The 23,785-nt window shown below is 70.5% G+C and overlaps 4 protein-coding genes across 15 annotated transcripts; 2 read left to right on the top strand and 2 right to left on the bottom strand.

Moving 5' to 3' along the window:
* Positions 1-144: 144 nt before the first annotated feature.
* LOC142421481 (RNA-binding protein 4-like) lies at positions 145-2,881 on the bottom strand. Of its 4 annotated transcripts, XR_012778885.1 has the most exons (4): positions 2,470-2,881; positions 783-1,445; positions 515-598; positions 287-304 (listed from the first exon to the last, which is right to left on the bottom strand). XR_012778885.1 is itself a non-coding variant. In XM_075526143.1 (3 exons), the coding sequence occupies exons 1-3, from the start codon at positions 2,879-2,881 to the stop codon at positions 177-179; spliced, it is 624 nt and encodes a 207-aa protein (XP_075382258.1). In that variant the 3' UTR covers positions 145-176. The 4 variants fall into 4 exon arrangements, 3 of the variants coding, with proteins under 3 accessions (XP_075382258.1, XP_075382257.1, XP_075382255.1); XM_075526143.1 differs by lacking the exon at positions 783-1,445 and having other exon boundaries at positions 145-304; XM_075526140.1 differs by lacking the exon at positions 287-304 and having other exon boundaries at positions 456-598.
* On the bottom strand, positions 2,752-23,453 carry LOC142421480 (RNA-binding protein 4B). Of its 7 annotated transcripts, none has more exons than XM_075526133.1 (4): positions 23,377-23,451; positions 22,457-22,878; positions 20,041-20,739; positions 19,128-19,267 (listed from the first exon to the last, which is right to left on the bottom strand). In XM_075526133.1, the coding sequence occupies exons 2-3, from the start codon at positions 22,866-22,868 to the stop codon at positions 20,048-20,050; spliced, it is 1,104 nt and encodes a 367-aa protein (XP_075382248.1). In that variant the 5' UTR covers positions 22,869-22,878; positions 23,377-23,451; the 3' UTR covers positions 19,128-19,267; positions 20,041-20,047. The 7 variants fall into 7 exon arrangements, with proteins under 7 accessions (XP_075382254.1, XP_075382249.1, XP_075382248.1 ...); XM_075526136.1 differs by lacking the exon at positions 20,041-20,739 and adding an exon at positions 21,814-21,964 and having other exon boundaries at positions 19,133-19,267; positions 23,377-23,453; XM_075526138.1 differs by lacking the exon at positions 20,041-20,739 and adding an exon at positions 21,814-21,948 and having other exon boundaries at positions 19,133-19,267; positions 23,377-23,452.
* On the top strand, positions 8,753-11,196 carry CCS (copper chaperone for superoxide dismutase). Its single transcript, XM_075526144.1, has 8 exons — positions 8,753-8,811; positions 9,661-9,733; positions 9,825-9,962; positions 10,046-10,223; positions 10,324-10,384; positions 10,466-10,543; positions 10,778-10,881; positions 10,959-11,196. The coding sequence occupies exons 1-8, from the start codon at positions 8,776-8,778 to the stop codon at positions 11,158-11,160; spliced, it is 870 nt and encodes a 289-aa protein (XP_075382259.1). The 5' UTR covers positions 8,753-8,775; the 3' UTR covers positions 11,161-11,196.
* On the top strand, positions 11,517-18,345 carry RBM14 (RNA binding motif protein 14). 3 transcript variants are annotated; one of them, XM_075526129.1, is made up of 3 exons: positions 11,517-11,976; positions 14,344-15,982; positions 16,508-17,245. In XM_075526129.1, the coding sequence occupies exons 1-3, from the start codon at positions 11,631-11,633 to the stop codon at positions 16,713-16,715; spliced, it is 2,193 nt and encodes a 730-aa protein (XP_075382244.1). In that variant the 5' UTR covers positions 11,517-11,630; the 3' UTR covers positions 16,716-17,245. The 3 variants fall into 3 exon arrangements, with proteins under 3 accessions (XP_075382244.1, XP_075382246.1, XP_075382245.1); XM_075526131.1 differs by lacking the exons at positions 14,344-15,982; positions 16,508-17,245 and adding an exon at positions 17,983-18,345; XM_075526130.1 differs by lacking the exon at positions 14,344-15,982 and having other exon boundaries at positions 16,508-16,703.
* Positions 23,454-23,785: the final 332 nt, after the last annotated feature.

Here is a 23,785-nt window from a genome sequence, read left to right as displayed (position 1 = left end):
CCCCCGGGGCTGAGGAGGGGGGGCTGACACCACCATACCACACCCCCCCCAAAAAAAGGACGAGCAGACACAGACTCGGTGAAAACCTTTATTTTGCTGGAAAATCGGGAGGGGGGTGAGGAAGGGGGGGCACCCCAGGGGGGGAGGGGGGGCTGGGGGGGGGGAGGGTCCCATCCTCAGGGGAGGGGGGCAGCAAGGGCCCAGGGGGGGTGCGGGGGGCAAGGCTGGGGAAGCTCCGTACAAAAAGGGGGGGGCGCAGGCGGCGGGGGGGGGGGGGCGTGGGCTCCGTCCGAGGCCGCCGGACCTGGAAGAGAGCAGAGAGGTGAGAGGGGGGCGGGCGCCGCCCCGGGGACGCCGCCGGCGGGGAAGGACGGACGGACGGAGGGACAGATGGGGACGCGGCGGTGACGGTGGCGACAGCGCCCCGCTCCGGCGAAGGGGAGGAGTCCGCGGCCCCGGTGACGAGGGAGGGAGCGCGGCGTGACGGGCGGCGGCGGCCCGGGGCACGTCTGACCTGACGCGGTGGCGTCCGGGGGGGGAGCTCCGGGGTGGCGGCGAGTCCCCGGTGGTCCGCGGTGCTCCGCCGCGGCATCGCCTCCTGCCAGGGGAAGCCCTGTTACCCACCGGCACCGGCGCCACCGGACGGGACCGATGGCCGCCGCGGTGCCCGGTGTCCCCGGCGCCGGGGCTCTGGCGAACGCTGCTCACCCCACGGCACCGGGCGGGAGCCGAGCTCCCCCGTCGGCAGCGCCGGGGCCGGCCCACCCGGCGTCGGCGCTCACCTCCGGCTCAAAAGGCAGAGTACCGCGCCCGCTCCCCGTAGGGGTCCCGCTCGAACCGCTGCATGTCGTAGAGGGAGGCCCGGGCCACCGAGGAGACCGGCGACAGCTGCCCACGCTCGTACGTGTACGCCTCTCCGACGGTGGTGGCCGTGTAATAGGTGGAGGAGGCGGCCGCCGCGGCGGCGGTGGCGGCGGCAGCGACGGCGGCCGCCGCGCCCGGGGTCGGCAGCAGAGCTCTATCGTACGCGTCTAGGGTGGTGGGGATGCGACTGGCCATGGCTGTGGTGGCGGCCATGGCCGAGGACTGGACTTGGGAGTACTGGGCGTACTGGGAGTACTGGGCCATGGTCTGCTCCGCGTAGGCGTCGTACGCAGAGGCCGTGGCGTAGGAGCGGACGCGGTAGCGCTTGTAGTAGTCGGCCATCCCGCCGTACGCCTCATCGTAATACACGGTCTCCCCATAGCCCGCGGTGTAGGGAGTGCGCACGGCTCCGTACTGCTCGTTATAGGCCTCGGCAAAGTCCGCCACTTGCCCCGGGCGATCTACCGGGCACTCTTTAGACCAGTGCCCTTCCTTCCCGCAGCGGTAGCAGCCGCTCTTGTCTCCCATCCCGGGCGCCGTCCGGAGCCGGCTGGTGGACAACTGCACGCGCATCCGCTTGCCTTGAGGAGAGAGACGCGAGAGGGGAGAGGCTGTGGTTAACCGCGGCGGCGGGGAGGGCGGCCGGCACCGGCCGGCACCTCTCCCCGGGCTCCCCAACGAGCCACCGGTCGGCACCTCTGCGGGCGGGGGGGGGGGGGGGGGGACCGAACTGCCTCTGCCTGCGCCAGCAACCTCGCGCCCCACAGCAGCGGGGTGTTCGCCACCGTTCTGGGCAGCACCGCGAGACCGGGCGGCAGAAAAGCCGCCCCGGCACCACCCGGACATGGGAAGCGGCACTCGGACACCAACACGGCACCACTGGGCACTGGCAGCCCGGCACTGGGGTCTGGCTGCAGCTCCCTGGCTCCGATTTTCCCTTTATCACCCTTTTTGGCCCCACATCCCAACCCGCCGGCAGCACAGACCGGTTGAGGGACACCCCGTGGGTCCCGGCTGCACCACAGGCCCAGGGAGAGGCCCCAGGGGCGGAGCTCACGCCAAACCTGCCATTTTTTGGGACAAATCTCACCCTTTTCCTACAAAAAACGGCGCTGCAGAGCCACTCTCTGCCCCGAGACAAAGCCACCGTGCCGACACCAACCCCGGGGACATTCCTGCCCGCGGAAAGGCCACCGGCCGAGCGACGTGGGAAGCAGCGCGGCACTGCCAGGAGCGCGGTGGGTGCCGGCAGTGGGACACGGCTCTCTCCAAAGCCGCGCTGGCCCACTCGCCCCCGCGAAGAAAAAAAAGGCACCGATCACCCCTGGGGCTGGACCGGCCCCGCAGAACGTGGCGGCGGTCACGGCTGCACTGGTCGCCCCTCGCAGTATCGGCCGCCACACGCGAGGTCTGGCGCCAGACGAGGCCCCCGGTGAGCGACGGCGGCGCAGATCCGGCCCCGTGTCCACGGCAAACCCTCCCGGAGCAGCAGCTCCCCCCGTGCACCGTGACGGCCCTGCGCCTTCCTCTCCTACCTGACCTGCTTCCTCCGGGCCCAGCCCGGCGCTACCTATCCCAGCCCAGGGCCACGGCCCGGCACGTCACCTTGGAACTCGGTGTTGTCCAGCCCGCGGATGGCCTCCACCGCGTCCTCCGCCCGCTCCATGTGAACGAAGGCATAATCCTTGACGATGTCGCACTCGATGACGGGGCCGTACTCCTCAAACTTGGCCCGCAGCTCCAGGTTGGTGCAGGCCGGGCTGATGTTGCCGACGTGCAGCTTGGTGGAGGCCTTGCTCTTGTTCTTGCTGGCCTCCACGTTGATGCAGACGCCGTGCAGCTTGTGGTGGTGCAGGTTACGGATGGCGTCCTCGGCCGCCGTCTTGTCCTCGATGTGGACGAAGCCGTAGTTCTTGATGATGTCGCACTCCAGCACCTTCCCGTACTGCTCGAACAGGGAGCGGATCTCCTGCTCCGTCGCCTCCCGCGGCAGGTTCCCGATGAACAGCTTCACCATCTCGCCCAGCCTGTGTCACCGGGGGGAAGCAGCTGTCAGTGGGTGGCTCGGCTGAGACCCCCCCCCATCCCTGCCTTCACAGCGAGGGGCCGGAGCTCACCCCCAGGCCTAGAACCGCTCCCCTGCCTGGGAAGGGGCCTCTCCCTGCGGCCAGGGCCGGGGGAAGGCGCCCGCCACCCTCCGGGGACTCTCCGGTGGCTGATACCAGGGCTGGGCCGTCCGGGAGCCACCCCAGGGCCCGGGAACACGGAGGGGTCCCTGACCGACCTAGGCGCCGGGTGAGGGGGGGACGCCTGGGCCCCCACAGGCACCCCGAGCCTGGGACACCCCCCCCCCCCCCGGGGAGACCCCCGGGCCCTGGCTCCCCTCAAAGGGCCCGGAGGCGACCCCGAGCCAAGAACCCTTCACGGCCCCCCGGGTCCCGAGCGGGGCCCCCCTGCCCCGGTCCGGGTCCGAGTCCGAGTCCGTTCACCGCCCAGGCCGCAGGGCCCCGTCCCGGAGCCCCCCCCAGACGCCGTCCCAGTCGGCCCCCAGGCCGCAGGGCCCAGCCCCGTCCCGCTCCCCCCCAGGCCGGGCCGGGCCGGGCCGGGCGCTCTCACCGCGGCGCCGAGCTCCCTCTCGCCGGGACGGTGACGGCGACAAAATGGCGGCGGCTTCGGCTCCACCCCGCGGCGCCCCCTTCCCTCGACGCCCCGCCCACCCCGACCGCTGATTGGCGGAGGTCGGAGGAATGGCGCGACACGATTGGCCCAGCTGCAGCGGGGCACCGCCCAACCCGGCGCTGGGCGACGTCAGCGTCGGAGCGCGCCCGCCCGCCCTTAGCCAATCGCGTGTCGCGGCGCGCCGGAGGTGAGAGGGCGGGGCCGGAGTGGGGAGGCAGGACCTTCCGGGCACGTGAGGACGCCGGTGGCCAATCGGGGCGGGGGAGAAGGGCGTGGCTTGGCGACGCCGCGGAGCCCGGCGGGGTCGGAGAGGCGGGAGCGGCGGAGCGGGGTCGGCCGGGGCCTGGGGGTCGGGACCGACTCGCCCCCAGCGGGATCGGAACCGGGATCGGGACCGGGACCGGGATCGGGGCCGGGAGAGAGCGGGCAGGCCGCCGCTACCGGTACCGGGACCCTCGCCCTTACCGGGGCCTCGCCGCCACCGGGCCTGGCCCCGCCCCTTCGCGCCCCGCCCCTCTCCCTAGAGCGCTGCCCCTAGAGCCCGGCCCCTGCACTAGAGCTCCGCCCCTCTCCCGTGGGGCTCCGCCCGTCTCCCCTAGAGCCCCGCCTCTCTCCCCTAGGGCACCGCCCCTCTCCCGTAGAGCCCCGCCCCTCCCTGCACAGCACTGTTCAGTCCGCGGCCCCGCCTTTGCCGCATTAGCCCCGCCCCTCCCGCCTTAGCCACGCCCCTCCCGTCTTAGCCACGCCCCTCCCGCCTTAGCCCCGCCCCCGGGCCATGTCGGACTCGGTGCTGCTGCTGCGGCGGGTGCGGGAGCGCAGCGGGGAGGCGGCGGCGGCGGCGGCCGGGGGGGGGCCCGGGGGCGGCCCGTCCCCCCGTCGCAAGCGGGGCCGGCGGCGACGGTTCTACCCCGAGCACCGGGTGTACCGGGCGCGCTGCTCCTTCCTGGACCTGAGCGAGGAGCAGGTGCTGCGGCGCTACCGGCTGGACAAGGCCGCCATCGCCGGGCTGTGCCGCGAGCTGGGCGCCGACCTGGAGAGCCTGACGGGCCGCAGCCACGCCCTGCCGGTGGCCGTCAAGGTCACCTCCGCCCTCACCTTCCTGGCCTCCGGCTCCTTCCAGACGGCCACGCGCGACACCACCGGCATCAGCCAGTCGGCCATGTCCAACTGCCTGGCGCAGTTCCTGGAGGCCCTGCAACGGCGGGCGGCGCGGTACATCGCCTTCCCGCCGCCCGGTCACGGCGGGGCGGCTGCCGGCACCTTCCCCGGGGTGCTGGGGCTGGTGGGCGGCATGCACGTGGCGCTGCGGGCTCCCTCCGAGAACGAGCCGGCGTACCGCAACGCCGGCAACTACCACTCCATGAACATGCAGGTGGTGTGCGACGCCGCCGGCACCATCACCAACGTGGTGGCCAAATTCCCCGGTTCTTGCCCCAACGCCGCCGTCCTGGAGAATTCGGCCTTGGCCCGGCTGCTGGAGGGGGCCCGGCCCGACGGCGCCTGGCTGCTGGGTGAGGCGGGGGACGGTGGGGTGCGGCCGGGCGGGGGGAAGCGGTATTGGGAGAGGGGGGTCCCAGGGGCAGGTGCCACGGCCCCAGAGCAGCGGCGATGGTGTGAGCGGTGGTGGGGGTTTGGGGGTGACCTGCGGGTCTGGGGGTAACTTGTGGGTCTGGGAGAGACCCAGGGGTCTGGGGGAGACCTGGGGGTCTGGGACACTGGGGGGTCTGTGGGAGACCTGGGGGTCTGAGGGTGACCTGGGGGTCTGTGGGAGACCTGGGGGTCTGGGGGTGACCCGGGGGTCTCGGGTAGACGTGGGGGTCTGGCGGAAGACCCATAAGTCTGGGGGAACCTTGTGGGTCTGGGGGAGGCCTAGGGGTCTGGTGGTGACCTGTGGGTCTGGGGGTAACTTGTGGGTCTGGAGGAGACCCCAGGGGTCTGGGGAGTGACCTGGGGGTCTGGGGGAGTCCTGTGGGTCTGGGGGTGACCCCCAGGCTGGGGGGACGCACCCGCCCTGCGCCATCGTGCGTGCCGCAGGACCCACCCCCGCAGCCCCCTCCCTCCCTGCCGCTCTCCCCCCGGGGGACAGAGGGGTCCCCACCCTTCTGACCCCCCTGTCCCCAACCTGTCCCCCCCCAGGTGACCGGAGCTACCCGCTGAAGCCGTGGCTGATGACGCCCATCGCGGTGCCGCGCGGCCCGGCGGAGGAGCGGTACAACGCGCTGCACCACCAGGCGCTGGCCGTCCTGCGCCGGACCCTCGCCCTCCTCAAGCTGCGGTTCCGTTGCCTGGATAAGGGTAGGGGGTGCCTGCAATACGCCCCCCAAAAAGTTTGTCAGATTTTTTTAGCTTGTTGTATCCTCCACAACATCGCCCTGCGCCGGCGCATGCCGCTGGAGCTGCCCGAGGGGCTCCCTCCCCCCGAAATCGAGCCCGACCTGCCCCTGCCGGCCCCCCACGGGCAGATCTCCAGCGAGGCCCGGGCTGTGCGGGCCCGCATCGTCCAGCAGGTCAAGGACGGCCTCGGCTGAGACCCCCGCCCCCGGATTTGGGGGGGCTCTGTCCCCCCGTGGGGGGGCATAGCGAGATGCCTGACCCTGGCCCCCCCCAGCTTTGTATCGGCCACCGGTGTCGGGGGGTGCAGGAGTGGGGGACAGCCCCTGCGAGGGGGGGGTCACCGGCCCCTGCCAGGAGAGGGGGGGGGTCCCTGTCCCCTACGAGGAGAGGGGGGCCCCCCATTTGCTGTGAGAGGGGGGTCCCCTGTCCCCTGTGAGGAAGGGGATCCCCCCATTTACTGTGAGGGGGGTCCCCCCGTCTCCTGCAAGAAGTGGGGTCCTCATTCCCTACAAGGCAGGGAGTCCCTGCCCCCTACAAGGGGGGGTCCCCCCGTTTCTGTGATGGGGTCCCCCATTTGCTGTGAGGGGGGGTCCCCATCCCCTACAAGGAGAAGGGTCCCCCCGTTTGCTGCGAGGGGGCGTCCCCCTGTCCCTACAAGAAGGGGGGTCCCCATTCCCTACAAGATGAGGGGTCCCTGCCCCAGACAAGGACAAAGAGGGGGGGTCCCTGCCCCTCCCCCCAGGGGCTGCCATGTTCCCCGGTGCTCCCCGGTTTGGTGCCCCTCCCCCCTTGTCCGCGCTCGTTTCGGGGTGAATAAACGTTATTTTTTCAGCAGCGGTGCCTGGGTGGGGCTGGGGGTGCCGGGACCCCCCGGCGGGAGGGGGGGACCCTGCAACGCCGCGCTCCCAAACTTTATTGACACCCCGGTGTTTCGGTACCCGCCGTGCCGGGGGGGTGATGCCGTGGCTGTCCCCCCAGGACAGCCTGGAGAGCCCCGGCGCGGCGGCGCTGCTGGAGCCAGTAAAGCATCTCCACCGTGTCCCGGCGCATCTTCTCGGCGTAGGGGCGTCCCCGGAAGGTCACCGCGTCCCCGAAGCCATCCCGCAGCCGCCGCAGGGCGACAGACAGCCGCGCCTCGCACCGGGCCAGCGCGGCACGCAGGTGGCTGCGGGCACGCGCCTCCTCGGCACGACGTGCCGCCATCACCGGGCCCCCGCGGAAGAAGCGCCCGGGGTCGGAGCCACGCTCCTCCAGCTGCTCCAGCCGCGCCAGCAGCAGCTCCCGCCGCAGGATGCTGCCGGCCGCTGCCTCCCAGGCCTCCAGTGCCGCCGGCAGCCGCACCAGGGCGTTGCCGGCACCATACTTCACCGCCATCTCCAGCCTCTCCCTGCCGGGGATGCCCAGCGCAGCCCAGAGCCGGTACAGCCGCCTCTGCAGCTGCTCCAGCCCCACTGGCGCTGGACCTGGCAGCACCGGCTTCCACAGCCCCTTCTCATACGGCTCTGCCGGTGCCGGTGTCGGCTCCCGGCACGTGCGCGGGGCTTCCGCCGGCTCCTCCTCGCCACTGTCACCACCCTGCAGGTGGAAAATGGCGCAGAGGAAGTCGGAGCCGGTAGCCGCGACGTACTGGAGGTAGTCGTCAAAGAGGTGGGTGGTTTGCCGCTGCCCGTGCTGGGTGTCACCATGCCGCCGTGGCTCGCAGGCCTTTCGGTGTCCCCGCTCGCCCGTGGGGAGCAGATCTGCCGCAGTGGCTGCCGGCTCAACCAGGGGCTCGTGGTGGAACCGCAGCTGCTCGGCGGGGAGGGCCCTGCCCAGCTCCCGGTAGAGCTCCGGCACGCCCAGGGGCTCTAGCCCGGCGTCCCCCCCGATGTCATGGCACAGCGGCGGGTGCGGCCGCAGGGCCACCTCTTCGGCAAAGGCCCTGCCCGGTGGTGCCCGTGGCCCGGCCGTGCTGGGCCGCAGGAGCAGGCATGGGCCGGGGAGCTGGGGGGGCGCCGGGGCCCCCCGCCGTGGCGTTGCTGGCAGCCGCAGGCCCCGGAGCTGCCGGAGCCGCACGTCGTCCTCGGTGCGGCGGGTGAGCACTGCCAGGAGCGGCGGCAGCCAGTGGCCGGTACTTGCCTCCCTCGGGTCCTCCCCGGCCGCTTGCCGCGTCAGCCGGCGCAGATCCGCCATCACCGCGAGGGCATCCGGTGGGATTTCGGGGGCTCGTGGCTCCCCGTGGGGCACCGGCATCACCGGGGACGAGCACCGAGGGGGCAGCGACACCCCCAGCTCCTCCGGCAGCCGGCAGCCCCCCCTCTGCTCCAGCAGCGAGCAGGCTCGGCGCAGTCCGGCGGTGCCAGCACGGCTCTCGGTGGCGGGGGGCTCCAGGTGGGGTGTGCTGGTCGCTCCGGGGGTCCCTGGGCTGGTGGCAGAGGCCGGGGGCTGCACATCAGCCTCCCCCGAGCGCCCTGTAGCCCCCCCCCCAGGGGTGTTTGGGGGCCCTGGGGAGGTTCGGGGGGGCTGGGCGTGGGGGCACGGGCGGAGGGGCCTCCCCATGGGAGGGATGAGCCCCCCGAGTGCTCTGCAGCCCCCAATCCCCCCACGGGAAGGGCCCTCCGCCCGTGCCCCGCCCTCCGAACACCCCCGGGGCCGCCGAACTCCCGCGGGGACCCTCAAACACCCCACTCCACCCCGGCGGGCCCCCCCCGACCGGCAGCAGCCCCCCACCCCTCCCCGACAACCCCCCGGGCCCGGTGGGACCCTGCGGCCTACCGCGCTGTTGCCATGGCGACGGCACGCCGGAAGTGGCTCTATCACCAAATCCCTCCCCCGGTTCATCCACTTTCGGTCCGTCGCGAGGGCGGTCCGGCCGCCCCGGCGGCCCCGCCGGTGGTTCCGGGAACGGAGTCCGCGGCCATGGCGTCGCCGGAGCCGACCGGGAGCAGCTGCCGGGTCAGGGCCCCTCCGCGGGGCGGGCTGGGGCCGCGGGGCCGTGCGAGGGGAGATTTGGGGGTGCAGGACCGCGGGCACAGGGGTTTGGGGGTGCAGAGGCCCTTGCACGGGAGTTTTGGGGGTGCAGGGCCCCGATCACGGGATTTTTGGGAGTGAAGGACCCCTGTCACAGGAGCTTTGGGGGTGCAGGGCCCTATGCACCCAAGATTTGGGGGCGCGGGGTTCCTTGCAGGGGTTTTGGAGGTGCAGGGCTCTGGTTACAGGAGTTTTGGGGGGGCAGAGACCCTTGCAGGGGAGTTTCAGGGGTGCAGAGAGCTGGTTACAGGAGCTTTGGGGGTGCAGAGCCCCTTGCATGGGAGTTTTAGGGGTGAAGGACCCCTTTCATAGGAGTTTTGGGGTGCAGAGCCCCGGGGAACCAGGATTTGGGGGTGCAGGACCCCAGGCACGGGGCTTTTGGGGGTGCAGGGCCCCTTGCATGGGAGTTTTGGGGGTGCAGGACCCCTTATGTGGGAGCTGTGGGGGTGCAGAGCTCCTTACACGGGAGTTTTGTGGGTGAGGGACTCCTTTCACTGAGCTTTTGGGGTGTAGAGCCCCGGGGAACCAGGATTTGAGGGTGCGGAGCCCTGGTCACGGGAGTTTTGGGGGTGCAGGGCCCCGGGGAACCAGGATTTGGGGGTGCAGAGCCCCGATCACGGGAGTTTTGGGTGTGCAGGGCCCCATGCACCCAAGATTTGGGGGCACGGGGTTCCTTGCTTGGGAGTTTTGGGGGTGCAGGGGGGGCACATGGGGTGGTTTGGGGATGCAGGGCTCCAGGGTTTGGGGGTGCTGACCTCCCCCCCTTCCCCGCAGCTGGAGTTCGCGGTGCAGATGCGGTGCCAGGGCTGCACGGAGGCCGTGCGGGCGGCGCTGCGGGGAGCCCCAGGTGAGCTCCCTGTCCCCCCGCCCACACCCGGGGGACCCCCCCAGAACCGGGGGACCCCCCCCCCCCCGTCACCCCTTCTCCCTCCCCGCAGGCGTGCGGCTGCTGGAGCTGCGGCTGGAGACGCAGACGGTGCTGGTGGAGACGACGGTGGCGGCCGAACGGGTGCGGGAGCTGCTGGAGAACTCGGGGCGCCGGGCGGTGCTGAAGGGGATGGGGGGCTCCGATGACGGTGAGTGGGATTTGGGGTGCTGGGAGAGCGGGGGGGGGGGGATTTGGGGTGCCGGGTCTGGGTGCCGATGTGTCTCCCCACAGCGAGCCTGGGGGCAGCGGTGGCGGCACTCTCCGGCCCCGGCGCGGTGCGGGGCCTGGTGCGGTTCCTGCAGGTCTCGCCGACGCGGTGCCTGGTGGACGGCGCCGTCGATGGGCTCCCGCCGGGCCCCCACGGGCTCCACGTCCACGAATTTGGAGACCTCTCGCGCCCCTGCGACAGGTAGCGCGGCGCTGGGGGGGACGCGCACGCACGCACGCACGCCCCGGGTCTGGGGGTGCAGGCGCCCCGGGCTCACCCCGTGTCTCCCCCCACCCCGCAGCTGCGGGGGCCACTTCAACCCCGACGGGGAGTGCCACGGGGGACCGCAGGACCAGCACCGGGTGAGCTGGCGGCCGCGGCCGCTCCGTGGGGCTGGGGAGGTCCTGGACCCCCCCTGACCCCCCCTGACCGCCCCCCCCCAGCATGTCGGGGACCTGGGGAACATCTGGGCCGACGCCGAGGGCAGAGCCAGCTTCCGCATGGAGGACTCGCGGCTGAAGGTGATGCTGGGGGGGGCACAGAGGGACCGGCCCCCTCCCACGGCTGTGGGGGGGTCCGGGCTGCGCCCCATGGCTGGGGGGGGGGGCTGACCCTGCTCCCATGGCCGTGGGGTGTCCCACACTGGCCCCACAGCCGTGGGCAGGGTCCAGCCCCAGCCCCACGGCTCTGGGGGGCCCGGTCCCTGGCCCCACGGCTGCGGGGGGGTCCTGAGCCCCCTCCAACCCCTCCGCCAGGTCTGGGACATCATCGGGCGCTCGGTGGTGGTGGATGCGGGCGAGGACGATCTGGGCCGGGGCTCCCACCCGCTCTCCCGGGTGACGGGGAACTCAGGGCCGGGGTGAGTGCTCAAGGGGGGCTCGGGGGGGCTTTGGGGGCCGCTCAGCCCCTCACCTCCTGCGTCCCGTCCTCCCCCAGGCTGGCCTGCGGCGTGGTGGCCCGCGCGGCCGGGCTCTTCCAGAACCCCAAGCGGGTCTGCTCCTGCGACGGCCTGACCCTCTGGGAGGAGCGGGACCAGACCACGGCAGCCCCCCGCCCCACAGCTGCCCCTCGCCCCACAGCAGCTTCCAGCTCCGTGGCAGCTTCCAGCCCCACGGCCGCCCCGGCCCCCCACCTCTAGGAGCTACCCCGGGACAGCAATAAACGATAACTCGCTCTGCGGCCTCTGCGGCTCTCGGGGGACCGGGGACAGGGGCCTGCTCCTCCCCGCGGTGCTCGGCGCTGCGCATCCCCCGGGACCGCAGCGGCCCCTTTAAGGGTGGGCGTGACCAGCGCGCCGCGGCCGTTAGGGGCGGTGCGTGGGGGCGTGGTCAGGGGGGCGGTGGGGAGGGTCGTGGGCGGGCGGTGCGCAGGCGCAGTGGTGGCGGCGGGAGAGCGGGGTGGGCGGGGCGCAGGGGCGGGGGACGGCGCGCAGGCGCATTGCGGAGGGTGCGCACACGACGGGCGGCGCGCAGGCGCAGTGCGGAGGGCGCGCACACGGCGCGCAAGCGCAATGCGCGGTCGCCGCTCCCGCTCCGCGCTGAGGAGACGCCGCCATTTTGTCAGGCCGCCGCGGCGCTGCTCTCCGGCTCCCCTCTCCCCGCCGCTACCATGCGTCCCGGCATAAAGCTCTTCGTGGGCAATGTCCCCGAGGAGGCGACGGCGGAGGAGCTGAGCGAACTGTTCGCCGGCGCCGCCGGGCCCGTGCTCGGTATCGCCCTCATGAAGCAGTTCGCTTTCGTGCACCTCCGGGATGAGGCGGCAGCGGCCCGCGCCATCACCCAGCTCAACGGCCACCAGCTGCACGGCCGCCGCATCGTGGTCGAGCCTTCCCGGCCTCGGCCCACCAACACCTGCAAGATCTTCGTCGGTAACGTCTCGGCCGCCTGCACCAGCGGCGAGCTGCGCTCGCTCTTCCAGCAGTACGGCACCGTCGTCGAGTGCGACGTTGTGAAAGGTACCGGACCCGCCGCCGCGGACGGGGGCTCCGCACAAGCCTGTTCGCCTTCCCCGGGGCTGCCCCGCAGCCCTCGCCGGGCTCAGTCCCGCGGGCGTGCCCCGCCACAGCAGGCTCGCCGCTCACCTCCGTCCTCGGAGCCGCTCCGGCCCCCGCTCTCGGCTCGGGTGACCCGTGTTCCGTCTGGCTGGCTGCGGCTTCCCCCTCCCCGGCCCGATCTGGCGGCGCCTCAGCACACGGACCAGGGCCCCGGGTCCTCCTGCCGCCCCCCGCCGGCCCTGGCCGGAGCCGTGCGAGCCCTTCCGGGCTCCCCACGCCCCATTTCTCCCCTCTGGCCCGTTAAACCCCCCGGGTGCGCTCTCTCCAGCCTTTCCAACCAGGCCACGTCCTCTGTCATCGCCTCCTCCCAGCCCCGGCGTGGCCCAGGCAGGGATAACCCCCTGCCCGCTGCTGCTGCCTCCATAAGTGTTCCCTGACATGAGACGCTTCCCCCCATCCCGCCGCGACTCCACCACAGCTTCGTCTCTACAAACACGCTCCAACGTGGAGCGAGCCGTTCCCCCGTCAGTCGAGGTGGGAGAGCTGAAGCCTGTGAGAAACATGCTGTACAACTCCCGAGGGGGCTCAGTCGGTTCAGGATCAGGGACCCCGCAGCACGGTGTGACCAGGGGGACGGTGTCACCCCACCTTCCCCCTGACCCTGACGTGAAAAGGTGTCATCCCTACATCACGCAGCTGCTGTGGCTGTTCCCCAAAGCGCCCGTTGCCCTGCCCCGGCGGTGTCCCCGCCAGCTCCTCTGCCTCCTGGGAGGGTGATGTTGTTGCCTCTGCTCTCTTGTCCCAGGTCGCAGGCCCACCGGCTCTGTCCCACCAGGACGCAGCTTCCCAGCGGAGCCCGTCAGAAACCGCCCCAAATCCACACCAAAAGTTTCTGGCGTCCCCTCAGCCAGTGGCTGATTTGTGGGGTCTCCCAGGGAGGGGTGGGGGTGCTGCGGCCACCCAAGGGGACAGCAGGAGGGCTGGGGGTGGACAGAGGAGATGTCCCCTCCTTGGGCTGCTAGCGTGGGATACGTGGATGTGGGATAGGAGCCAGGGAGGTGTGGGATGGTGGAGCTGAGGGGAGACATGCAGGAGGGTGGGCGAAGCGGCGCTGATGTTTAGCCGGAGCTTGAAGTACCGGGATGGGGTTTGCTCGGCGAGCAATGCTCCGAGCATGCAGTGCTCCTTGGAGGGGCTGCCCTGGCCGAGCTGTATGCTGGCCCTCTGGCTGTAGGCTAAAACAGGCTGTTGCCGGTGGCGCCGGTTATGGTGATCCCTGGTCCATGACTGCAAGGGGGGACGCCGCGGGGTTGCCAAGAGGAGCCGCCCTTCTGCCCTGTGCCGGCCTGCGGGACCCGTCGTGCTGCGGGGGCAACCTCCCAGCTACTGCGGCGGCATCCAAACCCAAAAACCGTTGGCCTGAGTGTCGCAGGCAGCTGCCAGACCTGGCGCGGGCATGGTGTTGTGGTGGCAACCATGGTGGGGAGAGCCGTGCCGGGCAAGGGTGACCCGCTCTCCCTCTGCAGACCCGGCACGGCCACTCCGGGTCCCGCTTCTACTGCTCCTCGCCTCGCTCTCCATCTCCTTTCTGACGCCTCTCTGCTTCGGCGCTGCGTTCGTGCTGCACAGCGCCGCACTGCTCGCCCAGCTCCTCGCCTCAGCCTGGGGTCTCGGCCGAGTGCGTGGTGCCGCAGGTTGTGCTCGGGCCCCCCTCTCTCCGTCTTTCTCCCCCCCGCCCCTTCCTTCTCCTGCTGGCACTCTGTCTCCCTTGGCATGACTTGGTGTCTCGGCAGGCGCCGGCCCTCTCTGGCTTTGCTCCGCTTACTGGTGGGACGGCTCGGCTGAGCCCACGGCGCCGGTGAGGCCGTGCTGCCCTCCCGGGGCTCTTCGTCCCCATGTGCTGGAGGACGAGTAGGGAGGAGTCGCCGGTGGCGAGAGGCTGCTGTGCCGTGGGGTGGGGTGTCGAGCTCCCTCACTGCAGGGAGAGGTGGCTGTGGTGGGCGTGGGCAAAGGGAGGAAGAAGATGGGGGAAAATGGAGCAAAAAAAGCCGTGACTGGGTGTTCCTGAGCCAAGGGATCGAGGGATGCCAGGTGGGTGGCCAGGCTTGTTAGACTCCAGCCAAATTAATTGTGGGGTGGAAGCAAACGAAGGCGGTTCTATCTCTTCGCTGCCTGAGCAGCAGCAGCAGCGGAGCGGGGCTGGCAGAGCCCATCCCGGTGCCTGTCCCGCCGCTGCCGAGGTCTCGGCAGGGCTCGTTAAGTGTTCGATCCTGTAACGAATTGTCTTTTCTCCCCCCATTGATAACCCTCTGTCTGCTGCTTTATCAGACTATGCATTTGTTCACATGGAGAACGAAGCAGATGCAAAGGTTGCCATCGAAAACCTTAACGGGAAGGAGGTGAAGGGGCGCAGAGTGAACGTGGAGCTCTCCACCAACGTCCAGAAGAAGGGCGCGGGCCAGGCCCTGCCGCCCGCCCTTGGCCTCGACAAGAGCAAGAGGATCGGCCTGGAGTACCGCGAGAAGTTCCAGCCCAAGATCGAGGGCTTCGACCAGCAGCGCCGGGCGGCAGATGCCGCCTTCCCCTCGGCCGCCACTGCCGGCTACACCACCACCTCCTCCCTGTACGATTACCAGCAGCGCTTCGGCACCGGCAGCGCCGGCAAGTACGAGGCCTTTGAGGCACAGGCCAGGCCTGCCTCCCCCTCCTACTTCGGGAGGGACCGCAGCCCCCTCCGGCGCTCCCCTACCCGGGCTGGCTATGCAGCAGTGACGCTCCCCATGACAGCACAGCCAGCCGCCTACCGTGCCCAGCCCTCCGCCTCGCTGGGGGCTACCTACCGCGCCCAGCCCTCTGCCTCCCTCGGCGTGGCCTACCGCCCGCAGCCCACCACGGGCCAGGCCGCCTCCTACCGCGCCCAGCCCTCTGCCTCGCTGGGCAGCGCCTATCGCTCCCAGCCCTCCGTCTCCCTCGGCGCCTCCGGCGCGCAGCCCACCGCCAACTCCCTCGGCTCCTACGGCGCCCAAGCCACTGCCTCCTACGGTGCGCAGCCCGCTGCCTCCCAGCTCTCCGGCTACGGTGTCCAGTCCGCCGCCCTGGCCTCCTCCTACGGGGCGCAGGCCGCCTCTGGCTACTCTGCTGCCTACGGTGCTCAGGCTGCCGCCGCCTACAGCGCCCAGGCCGCTGCCGGCCCTGCTGCCTCCTACGGCACCCAGGCCGTGGCCACACACGTGGCCTCCTACGGCGCCCAGGCAGCTGCCGCCGGCCATGCCGCCTCCTACGGCGCCCAGCCCGTAGACGGCCATGCCGCCTCCTACGGCGCCCAGCCTGGTGCCGCGCTCTCCGCCTCTTACGGCGCCCAGGCCGTGGCCGCGCACGCCACCTCCTACGGCGCCCAGGCTGTGGCTAGTCATGCCGCTGCTGCCTACCAGCCTGTGGCCGGCCACTCGGCCTCCTACGGCGCCCAGCCGGCGGCTGCGCTCTCTGCTTCCTACGGCGCCCAGCCTACTGCTGGCCACTCTGCCTCCTATGGTGCCCAGCCCGCCGCCAACCTGCCCGCCTCCTATGGCAGCCAGTCCGCCGCTGCTGCTCTCTCCGCCACCTACGGCGCCCAGGCGGCCTCCTCGCTGGCCGCCTCCTACAGCAGCCAGGCCGCCGCCGCCTCCTACAAGGCGCAGGCCTCCGCCCCACTGACAGCCGCCTACCGGGCCCAGGCCTCCGGCTCGATGGCGGCATCCTACCCGGCGCAGCAGGCCTCCTCCGCGTCGCTGGCGGCCGCCTACCGAGCCCAGCCGGGCAGCGCCTACGACGGGCCAAGCCAGCTGGGGCAGCAGGCGGCTTCCTACCTGGGCCTGTCGCAGGCCGCCGCCGCCGCCGTCGCACCGCCCTACGAGCGCACCCGCCTCTCCCCGCCTCGCAGCGCCGCCTACGACGACCCGTACAAAAAATCATCCGCTCTGGCAAAAAGGTACGGTGCCGGGACGGATGACTGCGCGAGTCGCTCCGCGCTGCCCCGGTGGATGCCAGCGCCTGGCTCGGGGCTTAGTGTCGGCTCCGGTGCGGCCCGCTAACACCCGGCGTGCAGAAGGGCAGGCGCCACGTGCCGGCACGTGGGCCTGGTGGCTCCGCTCCCGCGGCACAGACCCCCGCGTAACCCCCTCTCCTGGCTCCCCGGGGGGCTCACGTGGGCGCGCTCGCCCCCCTCGCCTGCGGGCTGCGCTGGGGGGCGGGGACAGGGGCTTCGGCTGGGGCAGGGGGAGCAGGCGGCACGTGCTCGCCGGCAGCCGGGCCTCCCGCTGCACCCAGCGTCCGTTCTATGGGTGCACCGGGCGGTGTTTCCCTGTCCTGCGCCGGCTTTGCCTGGGGCGCTGCCTGCCCGAAGTCCAGCGGTGTCACGCTGCGGTGGTGCGTCCCCAGGCGGGACGCGGTTGCCACCAGCAGCAGATTCAGGCGCGCTCCCCCTTATTCACCTCCTGTCTCTTCTCTCGACCAGGTACGGTTCCGAGCGCCGTCTGTCTGACCTCTCAGATTATCGCCGCTTAGCGGACTCGCCACTCGCGTACCGCCGGTCGCCAACAAAGTCCCCGATGGATTACCGCCGCCTTCCAGAAGCACACGCCGATTACGCCCGCTACTCGGGCGGCTATGGCGATTACCTGCCCGCTGCCCGCGTCCACTCGGGCTACCAGCGCCGCCTCTGAGCCGGGCGGCCCCAGGGCGGGGGGGGTCAGGCCACTTGCGTCACCATGGGCTTGCGCTCAGTGCTCCGTCTCGCCATCCGCTGCTGCACCCGGTGTGGTTCGCCTTCTCCAGCCGCCATCCCCGGGGGCAGGGACGGTTATTTTTTAGCTGCTTTTTGTTTTTTCTTTCTCTTTTTTTGAGTTTTTAGAAGGATCTGCGGTTACAGTTGGAAACGTGCCGTGCTCCAGCGTGGGGAGCGGGCAAGGGGCGCGCGGTTCACCATCCCCTGCCGCCGGCTCCCGCCATAGCATTGTGGAACCGTCTCTTACTCGCGGCACATGCGGCTGTCGGCACCACCAGCGCTCAGTAGCGGTTCATAACCCGAGCGATCGCTGCTGCCGAGCAGAGCCCACGCTCTTTTATACCATGAGTTCCCCCTTTTTGGGTTCATTTTCCCCCTTTTCCAGAGTCAGTCCGTGGCGCAGCGCCGGGCTCGGCGCAGCAGCGAGGTTTTGTATGACTGTAAATAAACGCTGGGCTCTTCACAGTTTCCCAACCGTCTCCCGTCTGGTTCTTTCCCAGCCCAGTGCTTTGCGGGGCCGGCGGCGCTGTCGGTGCCACTGCCACCCCAGCCTCTGCTCTGGTAAGGGGCCGGTACCACCAGCATGGTGATGTGGCTGGAGCCCAGCTCTGGGCCCAGCCGCAGCCCCGGCACCGGTCAGAGCCAGAGCTGCTTTTCTACTGCGGAAGAGGCAGATTTGGAGCACAAACTGTATTTCTCTGGCAGGGGGAAGTGCCAGAGAATTGCCAGTGGCATTGCTGGACTTAGGTGGCGGCGTCCCGACTGTACGCTACGGTGAATGCACGCCGTCACCAGCACTCCAGCCCCTAACCTGTCCCCGGTGCCTTTTTTTGGGTGAGAAAAATCTGCTTTGAGAGAAGCTGCGTGTGCGTGAGAGCGAGGTTGGTGTTTGCTCCGGCCCTGGTTCTGCCGCGGCAGCCGGTCATGTGTGTACGGCACCATGTGGCAGAGCCGGCTGCCGCCTTGCCCCGGCTGTTCTCGCTGCCGCGACCACCATTAAAGTTTCCGAAAGTGCTTTCTGTCCCGTCGTCTCTCCCCCGAGCCGGGGACGGGTCATGGTGTGGTCCTGGTTGTTTAACACCCTTTGTGCCATAGGGGGAGGACAGCTGCCTGCTGCTGTGCCTTATTGCCCGGCTGGGACTCGTTAACCACCACAGTAATTAGCTGTACAGAAGGGTCTAATGTTTCTCCCCCTCATTTTCCAGGGCAGGTGCCGAGGGAGGAACCGTCCCGGTAAAGCCGGAGAGCTGGTGCCGGGCTCAAGCCCACCCTGGTGATGGAGGAGCCCGCGGGTGAGCACACGGAGGCAATTAGCGGATGATGAGATGGAGGCAATTAGCGGAGATGAATCGCCCTGGAAACCCGGCGGCTGACGAAGGGCAACGAGCTCGGGGCTCCCACTGCAAAACTGGGGCCCGGAGACCAGCCGAAGGGAAGGCACGGTCCTGGGCCTAATGTCGTTACTTAACGAGCACCGAGAGGCAGGGTGGGAGCAGCGCAGGCTGTTTGGGGACTAACGAGCCAGCCCTGGGCAGGTTAATTAGCAGGCGGTTTCAGAGGTGCTGCCGAGGAGGAACCCCAGTGGGGTACAGGGAAGATGGGGGGGCAGCTGCCCCACACAGGGGCACCAGGATGAGAGCCAGGGGGGTGTTAAAGCCTGGCCCCACTCGTTAGCCAGGGGAGCGCAGGGCCCTGGGGTCCCTTTTGGGGGGGCTGCCCCCACCACGCTCATCTGCCCCTTCATTTGCAGCGCAGGCCCCCATGGGGATCCCAGCCGGGAGCTCCTCGTCCGCAGGCAGGGCTGCAGGCAGGGCTGGTAAGTCCTGGAGGTTACGAGCTGGGGTGGGGGGGAATCAAGTCCAGAGAAATAACCGGTGCCGGAGCCAGCGGGGTTTGTTAAAAATCGGAGTTTATTTTACCGGGAAGTGGGGTCGGGGGACGCTAAACGCCACGGGGGGTGTGGGGTGAGCTCCAACCACAAGGGCGGCCCTCCCACACCAGCGCGGCACAGCGCAGGGGGAGCACGGCGTGGCGGCCTCGAGTCAGCTACGTCATTTTGTATTAAAAAGCTACAAGTGGATTATTCACCCTCTTAAAAAATAAAGGAAAAAGAAAAAAAAAAAAAGCTACAGCGAGGGAGCGAGCGGCTCCGCGCTGGCAGGGGGCGGGAAAGCAAAGCAAAGCTGGTGCTGCGGCTACGGCTATGGCTGTGGTTACGGCTACGGCTACACTCGCTCACGACCTGAGCCTAGACCAGCTAGGGGGGGTGGGGGCCCCCAAACTACCTGAAAAGCAAATCCTGACAACTGAGAACAGAAAGCTGGGGGGGGGTCGAGCTACTCCTGACCAGGCTGGGAAGAAGCTGAGCGTCCGTTAGGAACCGACTCGTTAGCTGAACCCGGCTGCGCTTTGAAGCCCGGCGCAGCCCGAGACGCGCGGTGCCGATTCGGTGTGCGACGGGAACCCGACGTCCAGCCGCAAATATCTTACCTGAAAGAGAAAAGCAGAGTTGGCGCAGGTGCCCGGTGCAGGCGCCGGCCCCCGTACCAGCCAGGACCGTGCCGGGGACCATGCTGAGCCCCGGCATGAGGTGGCAGCGGGTGCCCGGAGGAGCTGCCGGCTTCCTGAGAGCAGCCAGAGTCCTGACACGGCGGCAGCGGTGGGGCTGCCGGGAGCCCCAGCGGCTCCAGCTCGCCCGCAGCGGTGCACCAGGGCCAGCGGCCATCCCAGAGGGACCCACGCCGGGGCGGCAGCCCGGCTGCTGCGGCTTTTACCAGGCAGAGCCCGGGAGCACCATCCCCAAACAGGAGCTACTCCCGGGGGATGCATGTGGCAGCCACGGCACATGGGGCTGGGGGCTCTGCGGGAACCCCCCACCCTGCGGTGACTGTGCTGGGACGGCGCAAGGGCTCGGCCCCAGCTGCGGGGGGAAGGTAATTAAAGGAGGCGGGAGCCCCAAGGGAGAGCGACCCGCCAGCACCAGCACCGATTGCTACGGCATGTCCTCACCATGCGCCCTACGCCGGGCAGAGTGTCCGGAGCCAGCGCCTGGGCTTTAACGCCCAGCAAGACCCCGGTCGGGCCCATCTGCTTCACCACGACCCTTCATCCCGGCTCGCATCGAGGCGCAGACGCTCGACCGGCACAACCAGGGCCTGGGGGACGCACACCCCGTATCTCCAGCAGCCGGGGACCCCCCCCACAGCGCCCGGAGGCACCGCTGGTTGCAAGGCGCCGCGCGCCAGGCCTGCCAACACGCTCACCTCCGGCTCAAAAGGCAGAGTACCGCGCCCGGTCCGCGTACGGGTCCCGCCCGAACCGCTGCATGTCGTAGAGGGAGGCCCGGGCCACCGAGGAGACCGGCGACAGCTGCCCACGCTCGTACGTGTACGCCTCTCCGACGGTGGTGGCCGCGGCGGCCGTGCGGCGCAGGGGGCTTCTATCCCGGGTGTAATAGGTGGAGGAGGCGGCCGCCGCGGCGGCGGTGGCGGCGGCAGCGACGGCGGCCGCCGCGCCCGGGGTCGGCAGCAGAGCTCTATCGTACGCGTCTAGGGTGGTGGGGATGCGACTGGCCATGGCTGTGGTGGCGGCCATGGCCGAGGACTGGACTTGGGAGTACTGGGCGTACTGGGAGTACTGGGCCATGGTCTGCTCCGCGTAGGCGTCGTACGCAGAGGCCGTGGCGTAGGAGCGGACGCGGTAGCGCTTGTAGTAGTCGGCCATCCCGCCGTACGCCTCATCGTAATACACGGTCTCCCCATAGCCCGCGGTGTAGGGAGTGCGCACGGCTCCGTACTGCTCGTTATAGGCCTCGGCAAAGTCCGCCACTTGCCCCGGGCGATCTACCGGGCACTCTTTAGACCAGTGCCCTTCCTTCCCGCAGCGGTAGCAGCCGCTCTTGTCTCCCATCCCGGGCGCCGTCCGGAGCCGGCTGGTGGACAACTGCACGCGCATCCGCTTGCCTTGAGGAGAGAGACGCGAGAGGGAGGCGATCAGTGAGGCCACACCGAGAGAATGGTCACAACCACAAGCACCGGCGGGCGGTGGGACGGCCGCAGCCCCCCCTTGCAGCCGCGCAGCCTCCGATGGCACCGGGCACCGCGGCAGGGAGTGACCCGGCGCAGGAGGAGCCCACGACAGGCTCGAGCAGGGCCGCCTCCCGGCTGCTGGCCACCCGACTTACCAGGAAGGTGCCACCGGGGATGGGGCTCTGTCAGCAACACCGAGCGCTGCCCACCCCGGGTTCAGCCATGATGGGCTCTGGCAGCTCAGCCAGCCATCAATCGAGCCGTGGACTACCCCGGCAAGCAGCCGAAAACGGCTTTCTGCCAGCAACCGGCATACAGTGGTGCTGCTGCAGCAGCCCAGGGATCAGCCAGCGGCACCGCTGGCCCCGTATCAACGGCAAGCTTCCCGCCGGAAAACGCTCCCGCCAGCGCGTTCCTTGCGGTGGCAAGACAGATGCGACGCTGGACAACCGCCCCGGAGCAAACGAGGCTTCGGACAGGGGCCGGCCTCAAGCACGGCACGCGGCAAGCCAAGCGCAGCCGGGGGCACTTGCTGGTCCCACGGATGCCCCACCGCCATGGAGCTCCGGATTTGGCTGCGCTGTCCCGGCTGGAGGAGAGTTTTGGGGAACACCCGGAATCGGGGCAGTGGGGTTTGCCAAAACCCCAGCGGGAAATGGGAGGGCTGAGCCAAGCCCCACCGCCGCTCAGGGTGAAGCACCGGACGCCTCCCTGATGACCCAGCCCGCCTGCCGGCGCCACTTCCAGACGGGGGACGCGCTCGCCATTAGCACCGCGCCGCCGAGGCTCGGCCACGAGCTCGAATCCGGACGTTTGGCCCCGCCGCTGCGTCCGCGCGAGAGGCTGAGAGGCGGAGGCTGCCAGCGAAAGCGCCCGCGCTGCGTCTCGTCCGGGAGCCGGGCGAAGGCCCGGGGTGGCACATCAAGAGCCCGAGCGAGCAGTGCCACGTGCCGCCGGCAGCAGGGACACGGCCGGCGCGGGATCGGGCGCCTCCGCTCACCCTCTTACCAGGCAGGGCAACGCTACAAGGGCGGAAGGCAGCCTGGCTTCACGCCGTGCGGGCGGGACCCGCTGCTCCGGCCTGGCAGGACCAGGCGCGGTGGCCGTCGGCACAAGAGTTGGGACTTCGCCGTCGGGATCCTCCTGCGGGGCGGCCGTGCTGGGTTAAGTCAGAGATGGATCAGTCCCGTCCTCCCCCGGCCCAGCCCCAAACGCCCCTGCCCTCGCTCCGGCTGCCATGGCCACACCGGCAACCAGGAAAGCGGCGCCCAGGCTCGCCAGACAGGAAAGCAGCTGCGCCGTGCCGGCCTGGCCCTTGTTGCACCCTGCACGGCCCGAGGGGAGCAGGGATGCAAAAAAACCCCCCATTTGCGCTTAATTCCAGCGAGGGGAAGGGCAGGCGAGCCCGGCGGTGCTGCCCTGCCGCCGAGCCGAGCGCGGTGCCGGCTGCGGCCTTGCCGAGGATCGCCCACAGGCCGGTCACCCCGGCGCTGCAGCCGCACCCCAACGTGTGCAGCCGGAGCTGGAAGGGACTGAAAACGTCTAACGGGATGCGGGAACACGGGGAATCCTCCCGGACACCCACGGGGCTCGAGCGCCAGACCCATCCCCGCTCCCCACAGGTCTCCGCCGCGACCCCGGCGCGGATCACCTTGGAACTCGGTGTTGTCCAGCCCGCGGATGGCCTCCACCGCGTCCTCCGCCCGCTCCATGTGAACGAAGGCATAATCCTTGACGATGTCGCACTCGATGACGGGGCCGTACTCCTCAAACTTGGCCCGCAGCTCCAGGTTGGTGCAGGCCGGGCTGATGTTGCCGACGTGCAGCTTGGTGGAGGCCTTGCTCTTGTTCTTGCTGGCCTCCACGTTGATGCAGACGCCGTGCAGCTTGTGGTGGTGCAGGTTACGGATGGCGTCCTCGGCCGCCGTCTTGTCCTCGATGTGGACGAAGCCGTAGTTCTTGATGATGTCGCACTCCAGCACCTTCCCGTACTGCTCGAACAGGGAGCGGATCTCCTGCTCCGTCGCCTCCCGCGGCAGGTTCCCGATGAACAGCTTCACCATCTCGCCCAGCCTGCACCGGGGCGGGGGGGGGGGGGGTTAGTGCCGCCGTGTCCCCCGCCGCCCCGACACCCGCCTTGCGCCGTACGGGGGACCCAGCCCCCCCCCCCCCCCCCACCGGGCAGAGCCCCCAAATCCCCCCCAAGAAACGCCCCAAACCTCCGCCCGCCCCCCCAGCAGGGCTGTACCCCCCAAGTCCTTCCCGAGGAACACCCCAAAACTCTGCCCCCCGCAGGGCAGAGCCCCTCCCCGAAGCCCGCAACCCCCCCTGGACCCTCCCGGAGCGCCCCCCCCCCGAGGCCTCCGACCGCCTCGGCGGGGCCAGGCCACCCCGCTCGTCCGACCGGGCCCGGGCCCGGGCCCGGCCCCGGCCCCGCCGGCAGCGCTGCCTGCCTGCCTGCCCGCCTGCCTGCCCCCCCACCTTCTCCCGCCCCTTCCCCTCTTCCCCCCCACCCTGCCCCGGCCCCGCCGCCCCCTCCCGGTACCGGCACCGCCGCAGCCCCGCCCCCACCTGCGCCCCGTCCGCCGCGCGGTCCTCACAAAATGGCGGCGGCGCTGCCCGGCTCGGCCTCCGCCTCCCGCGTCCTCATTGGGCAGAGGCGCTGTCCGTCAAGCACCGCCCCGTACCTTCACCCCGCCACGGCCGGCATAGGTGGGCCCACCCACGGAGCCGCCATATCCAATCACAGGCGGGCAGGGGCGGGGCGAACAGGCGGTGGAGTGGTCCATTGCGGCCTCCGCGGGGGTTGTGGGGCGGCCCATTGATGGCGGACGGGGGGGGGCTGGAGTGACCCGCGGGAAGTGGGGGCGCGCAGGGTACTGGTGCCCCATACTGGGAGCACTGGTGTGACCCAACGGGCACCCGCACCGCCCCGCCGCCAGCCCCAGCGCCCCTCGCCGCCCATCCCCGAACGCATTCC

The sequence above is a fragment of the Mycteria americana genome, chromosome 30, assembly GCF_035582795.1.
Source record: "Mycteria americana isolate JAX WOST 10 ecotype Jacksonville Zoo and Gardens chromosome 30, USCA_MyAme_1.0, whole genome shotgun sequence".
NCBI classification, from domain to species: Eukaryota; Metazoa; Chordata; class Aves; order Ciconiiformes; family Ciconiidae; genus Mycteria; species Mycteria americana.
The sequence above is the reverse complement of the archived record's forward strand: the minus strand, read 5'-3'. Positions and strand labels throughout refer to the sequence as shown.